Genomic DNA, 15,118 nt, shown 5'->3' on the forward strand with positions numbered 1-15,118 from the left:
CATGAAAGCTTGATTTTCAACACGAAAGCTTGAAAATCATTATAAGATCATTATCTTGGCTGACCATGTTGAGAGCTCATTTATTTAAGTTAAAAAAAAAAAGTTGACTTCTGCATTGATTTTCTAGGTTATTGAAGTAGTCTTGGAGGGGGGCGCTTAAGACTAGTTTATTGTGAAACAGAATCCCTTTGTATGACTGGGCAGTACAATTGTAGCAAGTATAAGCTTTCTTTATACTTGGAATATACTTGTCACCTCCATTGTTTTGAGTCGTGACGAAAGTGCTGATTGGTTTTCTTTTACAGGTGAAGAACAGAATAAAGAAGCGCTGCAGGATGTGGAAGATGAAAACCAGTGAGAGAGACGTCAAAGCCAACAAGAGAATCCATCTCTGACCACCCTACTCCTCCCCATCCCTCCCCCCGAAAATTCCCCATTGTCACTGAGAACCACCAAATCTGACTTTTACATTTGGTCTCAGAATTTAGGTTCCTGCCCTGTTGGTTTTTTTTTTTAAAACAGTTTTCAAAGTTCTTAAAGGCAAGAGTGAATTTCTGTGGATTTTACTGGTCCCAGCTTTTAGGTTCTTTAAGACACTAACAGGACTGCATAGAGGCTTTTTCAGCATTACTGTATTGTCTCCGTGCCAGATGTGGCAAGATAACCATTAGAAATGGATATTACATTGGAATGCCATTAGACTTCTAGGTGAAGCGAGAGTCCAGGAGAGAGGTTTATCGCACTGTAGGGCGCATGTGGTGGCATTTTTCCTTTTTATAATTGTTTAAACCGAATTTTATACCAATGTTTAAAATTAATTGGGTGTTTAGCTTGAAGTTACAGGTTGCGTTGGAACGTTTATTGTAGTGGTTTTGCTGTAAAAAGTGTTTCCAAACTGTGCTGAAATGGTGCTGGTAACAGCCCAACAATCCGTGGCTGCTCATTCTTGCCGACTTTGACCTTCCCTCACAGCAGGTTAGCATTGAAGGTGGTATTGAAAAGCCTGCATGCGTGTTCAATTCTTTGGTTTTTCTCCTTCCCTCTTCCCCTTCTCCCCCTTTACTCCCTGCCCTCCTTCGCTCGCTCAACCTCTTTCGTTCAGTATGTGTAACTTGAAGCTAATTTGTACTACTGGATATCTGACTGGAGCCACAGATACAGAATCTGTATTGTTCTTACTGAAACACAGCATGGAATTAACATTAAACTTAAATAAAACAAACCTAAATTAAAAATGCCAAAAATTATTGCGACTCCATCCTTTATACTTCTCAAATAAAGACTCTGGTCCAAACACTAATGGCAGTATTGTTTTTGCATGAATCCAAAAGACCCCATAATTTGAGAGCTATAATGTCCAAGCCGCACAAATAATGTTCAGAGTGTCTCTCCGTCTCTCGGCTCTGTCTCTCCTCTCCCCTTCTCCCCTTCTCCCCTTCTCCCCTTCTCCCCTTCTCCCCTTCTCGCCTCTCCCCTATCTCCCCCATAAAGGTTGCCTCGTAACTAGTTGTTAAATGAGTATATCATTTTGTCTGTCAACCATCCCCATGCTTAATGGCATCCGACACTTGTGCTGTCTATTAGCTTATGGGGGATCAGTTCATGGTAACTCAAGGGACATTCTCATTCAGTAACATTGCTTTTTGAATTATCTCACTGAATACAATTGAACAAGCTTGAATTGTTGCAGTTAACTTTTCTAAAACCCAAATGAAATTAGGAGCTTTGTGAGATGTTTTAGGCCATCAGATGGAAGAACAATTAGCAAACTGATTACACTGCAGTTCCCGAAGCTGATTGTTAAGCTGTAGGGTATAAGCATGTGATATTGACTCAACTGGGTTTGAAAAATAGAGCAAAGATAATACTTCTGGAATAGTAGATCAGAGCCCGAAAGAACATGTAGACATCTAATTCAGTTCCCTGCCTTAAGACAGGCTATATAGTATCCCTTTTTATAAAGCTTATAACTGACTTAGCCAAGATTGTGTTAAGAAGGTTTTTTAAAATGGCCATAATGTAGATACAATTTAGATAGATAATTCACAAATTTGCTAATTGTTTTTTTTCTGGTAGATAATAAATTTAAAATGATTGTAAAATATGTGTCTGCTTTTATCAGAACAGACCTGATTCCTGGAGTAGCAGCTGTAGGAGACAGCTTTATAGCACTAACCAAGATACATTGCTACAGTGATTTCTGACACTCTTCTGCATTTAAGTGGAGCTTTGTTGACAGCATTCTTAAACAAAATTAGTTTTTTGTTTTTAGAAGATTTTAATTTGCATTTTTTTCTTCTTCCCTCCTCATCCCTAACATGGCAATCTGATATAAGTTATACATGTTCAGTCATATTAAACATTTCCACATTAGAACAAAAATCAGAACAAAAGGGAAAAACCACAAGAAAGAAAAAAGAAAAACTGTATGCTTCATTCTGCATTCAGATTTTGTACTTTCTCTGGATGTGGATCACATTTGAATCTTTGGAATTGTCTTGGATGAGTATTTCTGAGAAGAGCAAAGTTTATCAAAATTAGTCATGTGTACAATATTGCTATAACTGTGGACAGTGTTCTCTGGTTCTGCTCCTGGCACCCAGCATTAATTTCATGTAAGTCTTGGCACTTTTTTCAAAATTCCTCCTGCTCTTCCTTTCTTATAAAAGAATTGTATTCCATCACATTCTTTACCACAATTTGTTCAGTACCCCAATTGATGGGTGTCCCCTTAGTTTCCACTTATTTTGTTGGCAGCATTCTCGTATAGAAAGGAAGAGCAACACACAGATTGAGTTGAGCAGTGATGGGATGCCAAGATTGCAGGAATCCAGAACTGTTTTCCAGTTCTGAAGGGTCCTTGCCCCTGAAGGATAGCTGGCAGTGGCTCTGTTCCTAAAGATCAGGAACCCTTGTGGCACAGGTGGCAACCCCTAAATGGTCTTCATGGGATTCTTCCTGAGCAATGTCCTACATAGAGTGTGAGGAAGGGAGGACCCATACCAACTTCAAGAAGGCCCCACAAGGCTGGAAAGACTGTTTAGATAACTGCACACATTTTTCCATGATAAATGAGCGCCATGCAGGACTTTGAGGGGCCAGCGACAGCAACATTTTCCAGAGGTAAAATAGACAACTCTCTGTCTCTTTTCCCCTGACCAGAAAAGTGCACGGCAACTATGTGCCCAGAAAGTGCCCGACTGCTAACATTGCAAATTTTCTTGGACATCATTGGTATGTATTGTATAACCTCTGCTGAGGTTAGAGCAGACAGAGAAAGGTCTAGGCACTTTGAGCCTCAGCTTGGCACTCCTGGTACTGCTATCTGGGCAGTAAAGATGTCACTGTAGATGAGTGGAAGTAAAAGGGAAGGAGATTTCTACTCAACTCCTCCAAGATTCCCTTTTAGGAGGCTCCGGAGCAAATAGTTTTCAAGGTGATGACATTAAGCCCCTTACCAAACTGGGAGGCCTAGCCAATCTAGCTGTGTAGATAGGTAGAAAGACCAAAGCATTGGTAAGTTACCTACAATTGGGGTAAAGATTGTTATAAAGTCTACAGGGGTGTGTGACAATATATGAAGACTCGATGCCTAAGCTGGCATACTTTTGCAAGAGGCCACCACAAAATTGCAAGATAGACTTTGGGCGGGGAGAGATAAAAATGATTTATGCATTTGGGCTGTGGGGTAGTGGGAAAGGTCAGTAGTTTGATGAACTGGCTGCTCATTACAAGCTAATAAGAGAAAATGTAGCCACTGTCATCAAAAGATGGCTTCTATTTTGGGGGGGACAATTTCCAGCCCTCTAAAATTTTGAGTTTATTTTGTTAAAAGATAGGGGCATTTTGTTCTTCATTTCTGAAAAATGACCACACAGTACAAAAGTAATAAAAAAGAAACTTAGTAGAATGTAAAAGAAAAGGGGAAGATTCTTTTAATCTTTTAAAGTCTATCTGTATTAACGAAGCTGATTTGGTATTTAAGAAACTTGTTTTTTTATTTCCTTACTGGGATTTGAATGAAATTTATTTATATATTCCAAGTCATTTCTTTTTTAGAATAAAAGTTTTAAGTGCACATATTCCAAAGCCAACATTAAAAAAAAAAAAGGTTTGCTCTGTTATATCTCTTAAGAAAAACATATTTAAGAATAATATATTATGCAAAACATTAGGGAGCATTCTTCCAAGATAAAAACAATTTGGCTTGAAAAGATGTTGCTATGGGCCAATCAAGTCATGGTATAACCTGATAGGTCTTTGATGCGTGATGGCAGACCATTGGCCAGTCAGTACCTCCCTCTCCCACCCACTAGGAGGTGAGCTCTTGTAAGAATTTTTTCACATTACCAAAATCTTAAGATGATTTCATTCTTTGAACTTGTATTTTCCTCTTAGTGTAGTGTCTGGTACATAATAATAAATGCTCAATAAATGCATGTCACTTGCTAAATTTGTTCTTTCCTGGAAATATTTCAATCCCTTAAACACACAATGTAATTTAACCTTTTATTAGTCACCTGAGTTTCAAGTAGTACTGTGCAATACAATATAGATGAGATTTTTCCAGTCATTTTATTTGTGTCTAATGTGGCCTCATTTGGGGTTTTCTTGGCAAAGATACTGGAGTGGTTTGCTATTTCCTTTTCCAGCTTGTTTGACAGATGAGGAAACTGAGGCAAACAGGATGAAGTGACTTATGCAGCATCACACAGCTAGTAACTGAGGTTGGATTTCAACTTTGATATTCCCAACTCCAGGCCCCTATGCCCTTAACTATCCACTGTACCACCTCACTGCCCAGGGGGCTAAACAGATAATGGAGATAATTTGGAACTTTTTTCCTTCAAAAGGTTTCCTTGTTTTAAAAATTTGCACATTAACCTTGTGATACTGAAGGCACAGATGTACAGCTTCCAGAGCTGTGGAAAGTGGCTGCTTTTCTGAACAGTCACTCCATTGTCAGGTTCTACTTTTGCTTTCGGACTATTTATTGATCAGGTGAAGGAACGTGTTTCTTCAGCTGTAAAATGTGTCTTTTTCAGGCAAAAATTTAATTTTGAACTGGTTTTGTGTTGATTACACAAAAAAGATGAACATAACTTGGAAGATTGCTTTGTCCATCCATAGCGTATTCCCATCAGCACTGACTGGTGTCTTCGGGAGTGCTGGAATGGTGACCTTTTTCCAGTGATGGATGCTTTTTCATGTCGGCAGCATCGTTCCAAGTCGGATTAGACTTGACTTGTCTGTATCAAATCAAGAGTACTTGATTCATTGAAATCTCTAAGTGGAAAAGCTGTCTAGGTATCCTGAAATTTTTCTGGGGAAAAATTGGTCAGGACAATTTGCTGACCTCTTTCACTTGTCACAGCTAGCCTCCTAATGCTGGCTCTTCCAATCATCCATTTTTGGTTCAGAAAGTGTTTTCTTGCAGAAGTCTTATTTGGTTAAAAAATCAATCTAGAACTAGAGATTAGGTTGTCCTTCAGTTAGATTTCAGTTAGCATTATGGCGAGAGTTCAGCAGATTCAGGTGACTCATAATTTGAAAGGAATCGGATTAATTCTATACAGAGGGTGATAAATTTTATGGGTGCACCAAGCTCAATCAGGTTCACTCTTAATAAGAGCTGATGAATGGCTTTGATGCTTAGTAACAGTATGATTTGGGACAAGTCATTCTATATCTCTTGAACTCTTTAAAATCTGAAAATGAGGGGATTGGGGCATCTCAATTCTAACTTTTTTCTTCTGGTCATCTTTTTTATTTGACAGAATAATCCTTTTATGGAATACATACATACAAACATGTATAAAGTTTTTTGTATCAGTGAAGCATTGAGGTATAATGCTCTTTATATGTACTCTTTGATATTCTTGGCAGTTCATCCAGTTCTAACTTGATGGACTTTTAAGTCAGCTAAGCTTGCTGGGTCTTATTTTCATCTCTAAAATAAAGGAGTTAGGCAAGATGGTCTCTCCCTTGAGTTAGGAGCTTACGAACTAATTCTATTTTAAAATTTATATACTCTTGGAAGATTAGCATAGATTTGGGCAGGAAAGTGCCAGGGTGGACACCGGGACATCTAGAATACATCAGTCACTGCTGCTGTGTTCATAGATATGATTGTACTCTCCTAGCCAGTGAATGTTGCCCCACTTGATCAGGTTGCACACCTTCAGCATGAATCTGCACCTTTCCCTAAATGCAGTAACTTCAATTATATAATGAACCTTTCTCTAATCTCTTCCACAAATGTTTTTGTGTGTGGCACCCTTTTATGGCTACATTTTCTGGGTCGACAAAGAAGTTAGGCTGAAAAACATCCAGATCAGAGAATTGTGTATCCAAACTTCCAGCATCTTTGCTGGAAAACTGCTTTGTGGGCAACATTTCAGGATGACAGGATGCTGAAAATGTAAAGGACTTTTTAGGTCATTCACTGGAAAGAGCCCCAAAACTAGAGTCCATGCTGGAACTGAAATGTGAGGCTTTCTATGATGGGCTATGTGACTGTGAACAAATCACTTAATCCCCTTATCCTCAGTTTACCCATTTGTATCATGACCTACTTTACAAAATTGTAAGGAGGCCAGTTTGATATAAAACTTAAAGTGCCTTAGAAATTTGAGTTGCTATGATCTAATCCAATTTCTTCATCTTACAGAGTAAAAAACCCCAAAAACCTGGGTCCCGGAGAGGAGAATCAATCATTCAGTACTCACTACTGTATGCCAGACACAAGTACTAAGAAGTATCCAGTCCTCACTTTCAGTAAACTTGTGTTCTCCTGGGAGAGATAAGAATTAACCTCTAACATAAGTGTGAAAATTAATGAACACATGTACATGTCCATCCATAGTGTGTGTAGACATATGTAGTTACACAAAGTAGTTAAATACAAGCGAACTATGGGAGGGAGCATGGCAGTAGTCGCTGAGAAGGAGAAGAAGATGGTGTCTGATCTACATCTTAATGGCAGAGACTGAGCTATGGCTGCAATCCAGGCATGGAGGGATGACCATTGCAAAGGAGATAGGAGATAGATACATGATTGGGTGGTAGACAGTTTGCCTATGACAGAATGTGGGAGGAGAAATAATGCCCAATTAGGCTAGAAAGAGCAAATTGGTCCAGCTTGTATAGGGTTTTAAAAGCTACATAGAGTTATCCTAGAGGTAATAAGAAATCATTAGTTGGGGATTCACATGATCAGTTCTGCACTTAAGGAAAATTACTTAAGCAATGCTATGGAGGATAGACTCACGGAGACAGAAAAATCAATTAGGAGGCCCAGAATAACTGAGGCAGCATAGAGGAGTGGGAGTAGAGAGAAGAAATTGGAATTGTGGGGTGCTTGAAAGTGTTGCTAGATATGTGGTATGAGTAAGAGGGAGGAATTCAGGGCAGTACTGCTGTGAGGAAGCATGAGACCCCGGAAGGAAAGGGAGTTGGGGGTACCTTTAACAGAAATGGAGGCATTGGGAAGAGGGGGACAGTTTAGAGGAAACTTCAGTTTTAGACACATTGAATTTAATAAGCTACTCAGCCAAAGGTGACAGGAAGTCAGTGGTCACTAAGCCATGAAGTTGAGTCCAGTTTTGATTCCCAAGGCTGGGATTCTTTCTATGGCTCCTAATTGCTTATTCTTGTTTTTTACTTTTTTAATTTTTTTTTTCTTTTGTAAGGCAATTGGAGTTAATTGACTTGTCCAGGCTCAAACAACTAAGAAATGTTAAGTATCTAAGGTCATATTTGAACTCAGATCCTCCTGACTCCAGACCAGGGGCTCTATTGCCATCTAACTGTCCCTCATTTTTTTTTCCCTTTTAGTATTCTAGATGTTTTGCATTGCCTAATCTATTGTATTGACACAAAAAGTTATCTGCATTTAATTACTGCATTCCCCTCAAGTTTTAAGTAATGTGGATTTTCTTTTGAATTTGTTTTTATATTTAGGCCTTATATTTCCATGATTCATATTTATATATAAACTTTTTTTTTCTGTTTGGGAATTTGTTGCTGTTGTCAATTTTTTTTGTCCCTAAAGTAGCTGGAATCATTTATTCTGTTTTCTTTATCATCGTCTTTAAGTCTGTCTTGAGGAAAAGTTAAAAAATAAATAGGTAAAATGTAGATATGGGTTAGTGGAAAGAATGATAGGTTCTCAACCATGGAATCCACTGGAGCTCCTCACTGTCCATGCTGGAGCATTCAAGGTCTGCCTTCAGTAGGGACTGGCTGTATGATTCTGGACAAGTTCCTTCCCCTCTAACACCTTTGTTTCCTCATCCTTAAAATCAGCGGTGCCACAGAAATGTCAGCTCTTTGGAATGCCTGAAGTATTGGGTCGGCCTGATGCTGTTGATGCCAGATGTGTATTCTTTGGCTAGAAGAAACTCTTGGGAAAAGGTTTTAGACTCCACCAATCCTGAAAGAACTCAACTCCAGAGTGCACATTGAAGTCACATAGGAAATCTGAGTTTGAAGTTGTCACTGTGGCTGGAAATACCCCAACCAAGAACTGACCTTCCATGCAGGTCTGGGTCTGGTTAATGTGAAATGTCTGGTTTTCCAACCTTAATAATAATAATAACCACTGATGGCAGCATTAGCAGAGGGTTTTGTCTACATTCAGTCTCAAAATGACCTTGTGAAGTAAATTTAGCAAAAATACCCATTTTGCAGTAGAAGCAAGAGCGCCTTTCCCGTGGTCCTACAGCTAGTAAGGCTAAGCTTCTTAACTATATCCCTTCCAGCATCCTCTCTGCCTCTCCTTCCTCTTTGTCTGCTGTTCTTGCTCCCTGCACTATTCTGTTACCACAGGAATCCCAAGAATCCCCCTTTCCTTTCCTCCTCAATCCCAGAACCACCCTTATTGCTAATTATGGATTCCAATCATATTGCTTCCCCTGACTTGTGGATTTCTGGTGCTCTCTGATGAGGTCAGAGATAGAAGCTACCTAACCCCAAGCTCTAGGCCAACTCCCTTTCCTTCCAATCTCTCTGATAATTTATTTCTACTTTATTCAGTGAGTGAAAAGGGAAGCCAGGTAGGAAAAGCAAACTCCTGTCTACTCCAGGGTCTCTGGGGTGACTGAACTCGTCAGCTCTCCTAACTTAGTGTTGCAAGCAGGAGCTACGGCAGAAGTATAGCATTGCCTGAAACATCTGCAGATCATAGGGTGACTTCGAAGAGCTGATACAAAGCTCCCTTAACTGGGAGGGCCCTTGAAGTGGTCTTCTCCAAGCCTCTGCTTCTTGGCAGCTTCAGACTTCAACCCAAAGTGCTCTCCATCCCCTCCCCCTTTCCAGTCTCTCCAAAATGCTTAAGCCATGGCCAAAGTCCTTTGTTCTAAGCGACAATTTCTATGTCAAGATTGCCCATTATTTCAGACATAGTAAAGGTGGCAGTGGTGGGGAAGTAGGGCAGCAATCACTTTGTGATTCATTGTGTGTGTGTGTGTGTGTGTATTCAAAGACAAATGAAACAGTCTGTGCCTTAACAGGGCTGGAAGGAAGTTAATTGAGGAGGGAAAGAGTGAGCATCAGTGACTCCTTAGTGGTCAGGAAGAATTTTCCTTAAAAGATCATAAAGGAAGCTAGGGATTCTAAGGCAGAAATTGGAAAGAAACATTCCAAGTATGGGTAAAAATACAGGGAGCCTAAGAGAGAGTGCTGATTGTAGAGAGCAGCAAGTTTTGATTAGAATATAAAGTGTATGAGGATGAATGATATGAAACAATCCTGGAAAGATAGGCTGGGGCTAAATTGTGAAGGACTTTTACGTACATGGGAGAAAGAAAGAAAGAAATCTCCTTCTCCCTTTGGAGCTGGGAGAATCCTTACAATCTGAGTGTTATGAGTTCTGAATGAGAACTCTGGAGGTCACCTAATTCCCTGAACTTGGGGTGTTTAGGCATTACTGACTGAGTAAGGCAAACTGATTGTAGAGAGCAGGTGTGACCAGTCCCCTACTCTTTCTTTATCAACCCTGGCATTCGCCTTCTTGTAGAAGGATTTGGAAACTCCTCTTGAATGCCAGTGTGACTTGCCAATGGGGACCCACCCGAAGAACCATTGGTGGAGAAGTGTACCTGTCTTGAGGCAGATGCAGAGGACAATTCCTGGACAAAAAGTGATTCTGAATATTCACCCCCAGCCGGCAGAGTGCAAACTCTGACAGCTCCCACCAAGATGGAAAGATCCTGTTTATGGGCCTGGCAACAGACTAGCATCAGAAGACTGGCCTCATTGGTTATAGAGGGACTTGGGACCCAAGTTGCTTACAAATTTTTTTTTTCCTGCAGATACTCAATAAATTATCACAGAAGGATTGAGGCCTGCATTGGTAGAAGGAATAGGACACATCGCATCACAAATCCCGGAAGTGAGTGATCTGGATTGGAAGGAAAGGAATTACTCTCTAGATCCTGTGTGATGAGAACCCATTTTTGGTCTACGAGTGCTGCTGGGATGAAGGTCAGCCTATTTTTCAGCATAGCCTCTTTGGATGACCTAGGAATAAATCCCTTCTCACAAAACACTCCTTCCCTCTTTTACAAATCCATTCATTGGTAGCTTGCCTTCTTTTATGTTGAAATGGGGCAGACTTTGTGAGCTGGCTTGAAGAGGGATGATGTGAATAATAAATAAGAAGTGAATGAATGAATGAGTGAATATATTAAATACCTACTATATTAAGCATTGAATTTAGGAAAACAAAAGAAAGACAATTTCTGCTCTTAAGAAACTTGGATGTTGTAACATTTTAAAATTTAAAAATTAAAAATTTTAAACTTTTTGAATATTGCCCCATGCAAAGAACAGAAAAAGATTACAGATTTCATTATGTACCACTTAATTTTTAAGCATGTGATAATTCAGCACATCAGTTCCCTAGCTGTCCTGCTTCTCTATGTTGCCTTCTCTTCTCTTCCATAGATTTATTTTACAAATTTTCTTTATATGTTTTCTAAAAATACTTCACTGATATTCTTTTCCTAAAACATTGATTTATTGGCCTGAAATATGCATTCATATGTGCCGTTCATTATAAACTTCTCTCCCACCACCTCTCTGTCAAGGAGACATTAATCTGGTTGCATTAATCTGAGTTCTTGGTGTTTTTCTTCCACAAGGTTATAGTCATTATATACATTTTTTTCCTTTTTGTTTCTTCTGGCTTCCTACCATATTGACCCATTCTAATTTACTTCCTTATGTGGAGCCAATCCCATCATCCTTTTGAGATCAGCAACCTTCCTACATCCTCCAGTTTTTCAATCAGCAATCCTTCTACCTTCTTAATTAATTGAATTAATTAATTAATTGAAACTTGAATCTTTCCAGGGGGTTTCTTTGTATTCTTCTTTAGTGACTGCCTTTCTTCCTTTTCTCTCTTCTGCTTCCTTCCTTCCTAGGGTCAGAAATGAGGCTTTTCTTATTCCTTGCTGCTACCTTCAACACATTCTCCTACCCCCATTTCTCAATGATCTCTGTACCACCATTGTTTTATCTGAGTCCTTTTCTCCCACTTTTCCCACTAGCTTCATCTATGGTTCATGGTCTTCCTTTCTATACACCCCTGCCATCAATTTGGGGAAATCCAAAATTTAGATTGTAAATGCCTTTAACAACCTGGCCACAGTGTTCTGCCAATCTCTTAACCTGAATGACCTCCTTATTTAGCTTACTTCGGCCATGTCCAAAACCATACCTCAGCCCATATCGTCCCTCAAAATTTCCCCAACTCCAAGATCTGGACCTTTGAAACTTCTTCTCTGACCACCTTCCATGGCTGAGCCTCCCTTGCCTTCGTTGGACTCACTCACCCAGTTTTCACTATTTTGGGCCCCTTAGTCTATTTTTGTTCTCTCAGACCATACTTCATCCACTCTGGCTCCCTTCACTTTCTTACCCTAGACTCCTGGCCAGCTGTTCCCAGTTTGTGATTCTTTATCCCGGGTGACCCCTCCTTGGCCCAGGTCAGAAGTCTTCATTGAAGGCAAAAGGGAGAGTCTTGACCTATGTCAGGATTTTGGAGTATGGAGAAAGGTTTTAAGAAAGATCCTGTGAAGTGCTTGGGGCTAAACAGCAAGGATCTGGCTCCTCAAAGGTGGCAGCTTTTATTTACTTCGAGGATCCATGATGAGGGAACCACAGATAAAGTTTTCTGGTAAGTTGTAGAAGAGGAAGATACAAGTTCTTGGATGATGGGTAATGACTTCTTTTTTTTTTTTTTTAAATAACTTTTTATTGACAGAACCATGCCAGGGTAATTTTTTTACAGCATTATCCCTTGCATTCACTTCTGTTCCGATTTTTCCCCTCCCTGCCTCCACCCTCTCCCTCAGATGGCAAGCAATCCTTTACATGTTGAATAGGTTACAGTATATCCTAGATACAATATACGTGTGCAGAACCAAACAGTTTTCTTGTTGCACAGGGAGAATTGAATTCAAAAGATAGAAATAACCCGGGAAGAAAAACAAAAATGCAAGCAGTTTATATTCAGGGTAATGACTTCTTGTGGAGGAGTTTATATGGTCTTCATAGTGGATTTAAGTTTCAAATTGTCCTCTTCTTTTCCCTTTCCCCTCTTTGAGAAGGTAAGCAATTTGGAGGCAGCTAGGTGGAGCAGTGGATAGAGCACCAGCCCTGAAGTCAGCAGGACCTGAGTTCATAACTGGTCTCAGACACTTCCTAGCTGTGTGACCCTGGGCAAGACACTTAATCCCAATTGCCTCAGCAAATTAAAAAAAAAAAAAAAAAGAAAAAAAAAAGAGAAGGTAAGCAATTTGATATTAAATATCTACAGGGAGATAGCTGGCTCAGGGAATAGAATTCTGAACCTGGAGGGACAGCCTGTAGCCCTGAGTTTAAATTTGACCTCAGATACTATTTGTGTGACTCTGGGCAAGTCACTTAATCCTATTTACCTCCGTTCTCTCATCTGTAAAATGAGCTAGAGAAGGAAATATCAGACCACTTCATATCTTTGCCAAGAAAACCCTAAAGGGGGTTATGAAGAGTCGGGCATGACCAAAACGACTCAACAATACCTTTGATTTCTTCTGAAAACTTCCTATTCATATTCTTTGGCCATTTACCAGTTGGGGAATGTCTTAGAACGGTGGAGTTTTTGGCAAGAAGCAGAAAGCCCTTTGGACAGGAGTGATGCTGCTTCTTATACTGGTCAGCTACCGGTCAGAGGCAAGAGCTTCACAGTGAACGACCTATTTGGCAGCCAAACAACTGGTGAAGGAGACCAGATGGAGATTTCTAGACCTTTGCTTGAAATAAGAGGCACGAGGATCTCCTCGTGAGACATGATGCTCAGAGATAATAGTAAACAATTAGATGGGGTTTTAGAGTTTGCAGAGAGTGCTTTACATGATGAAGTTTCGTTTGATCCAGTGATGAGTTGTACCTCTGGAGGGTAAGAATGTCTGGTGTCTTGTGAATGAAATCCAAGGAGCTGAATCTAAATAGGGAAGAGAGAAAACCGCTTTTGTCTGTCTGCAGCAGAGACCCTCTGCCAAGAGAAGAGGGATCTTGAGACAAGGAGGACTCCCGGCATCTCTGAGCTTGAAGGAGCAGGAGACGGAAAGGTGGGCATGAGGCAGAGCGGCATCCTGAAGATGGGATCGGGAAGTTCAGTAACTGTCTGAAGAGAAAGCAGTATATTTGAGAGATGATATAGCAATAGAAATAACTGGCAATAGATGGAAGGGTGGGGTTAATGGGGAGGAGTTGAGGGGCACATAAGGTGGCAACCCTGAGTAACTGGAAGGATGATGGTGGCCTTGGCAATTATCATTAACTTCAGAAGGAGCTTTTGAGAGAGAGAGAGATGACTTCGGTTCTGGATATTTTGAATTTGAGATGCCTTCAAGACAGTTGGAAGTCTCCAAGAGTCACTTGGTGGTATAGGATGAGATCTCGGTAGAGCTGGGTATTATCTCCATAGAGATGAAAATGGTAATATAGAGAAAAAAGAGAGGAGGAGAACAATCTGTCCTGGGGTGTACCCTGGGTGATTATTTAGGAGACTGACATCTAGGGATGATCTGATAGGTAGAAAAAGAATCAAGGCATTTTCATGAAAACACAAAGAAAGAGTGAATGAATAAGGTACAATAAGTGCTTACTATGTTGAAAACATTGTGCTAAATTCCAGGGACACCAAGAGAAACCCCTTTCCTCTGGAAACTCAGATTCTTTTTCTCACATTCTCTCTTTGGAGACATGGTACATATGGAATGTAAATCAGATAGAAAGTTCCCTTAGTCCTTAAGGCACAACCAGAAAGCAGAAGGCAAGGCCTCTTCTCTAATGCCATTTTCAGTGATATGATCACTGTGTCCAAAGTTGAACCATTTGACAAATCCGAGAACTTTGGGGGCATGAACTTTACTTCAGTATGTTATTAATTACGTATGGTAGCTATAGATTCTGCAGGAGCAGTTGCCAAAAACTCTGTCTCCCAAAATGGTGGCTGATGGCATTGGGTTGAAAATATTTTTCTTTTTTTTTTCATATTTTCCTTTTTTATTTTTTCTCAATAATATTTTATTTTTTCAAATACACATAAATATAGATTTCAACATTCATTTTTGTAAGACTTGTGTTCCAAGTTTTTCATTCTCCTTCCTTTCCCTTCCCAAGACAGAAAGCAATATAAGTTAAATATGTGTAATCCATTTAAACATATTTTCATATTTCTCATGTTGTGCAAGAAAAATCAGACCAAAAGGGAAAAAAAAACACAAGAAAGAAAAAAGCAAACAAATAAACAACAAAAAGATGAAAATACTATGCTTCAATACATATTCATTTTCTATAGTTTTTTTTGTGAATGCAGATGACATTTCCCATCCCAAGTCTATTGGAATTGTTGGGCTGAAAATATTGCTGTCCCAAAGACACTTGGGCTTAGGGTCCTGGGCTATCTCTTTTAGCAACTGATGAAAGATGATGGCACTGGTTTGAATGGCCTGGCACATGCTGCCTCAAGTCTTTCCCTTAGGATGCCTTACTACAGAAGTAATAGAGAGGTGAAGGTGCCCAGGGGAAGGTGGTCAGCAGCGTCCAGCTAGGATGGAGATTAAGA

At 39.9% G+C, this 15,118-nt stretch overlaps 1 protein-coding gene across 2 annotated transcripts in view; it reads left to right on the forward strand.

The window, feature by feature from the left end:
* YWHAE (tyrosine 3-monooxygenase/tryptophan 5-monooxygenase activation protein epsilon) overlaps window positions 1-1,244 on the forward strand; it is a 36,097-nt gene extending 34,853 nt beyond the window's left edge. For both annotated transcript variants that reach the window (XM_051992201.1, XM_051992200.1), the window contains one exon: window positions 306-1,244. Coding sequence is in view for 1 of the 2 variants with exons in the window: in XM_051992200.1 (XP_051848160.1) it covers window positions 306-358 (53 nt within the window). In the remaining variant the exon portion in view is untranslated. The remainder of the gene's footprint in view (window positions 1-305) is intronic.
* The last annotated feature ends 13,874 nt before the right edge of the window (window positions 1,245-15,118 follow it).

Source organism: Antechinus flavipes, chromosome 4, assembly GCF_016432865.1.
Source record: "Antechinus flavipes isolate AdamAnt ecotype Samford, QLD, Australia chromosome 4, AdamAnt_v2, whole genome shotgun sequence".
Classification (NCBI taxonomy): Eukaryota; Metazoa; Chordata; class Mammalia; order Dasyuromorphia; family Dasyuridae; genus Antechinus; species Antechinus flavipes.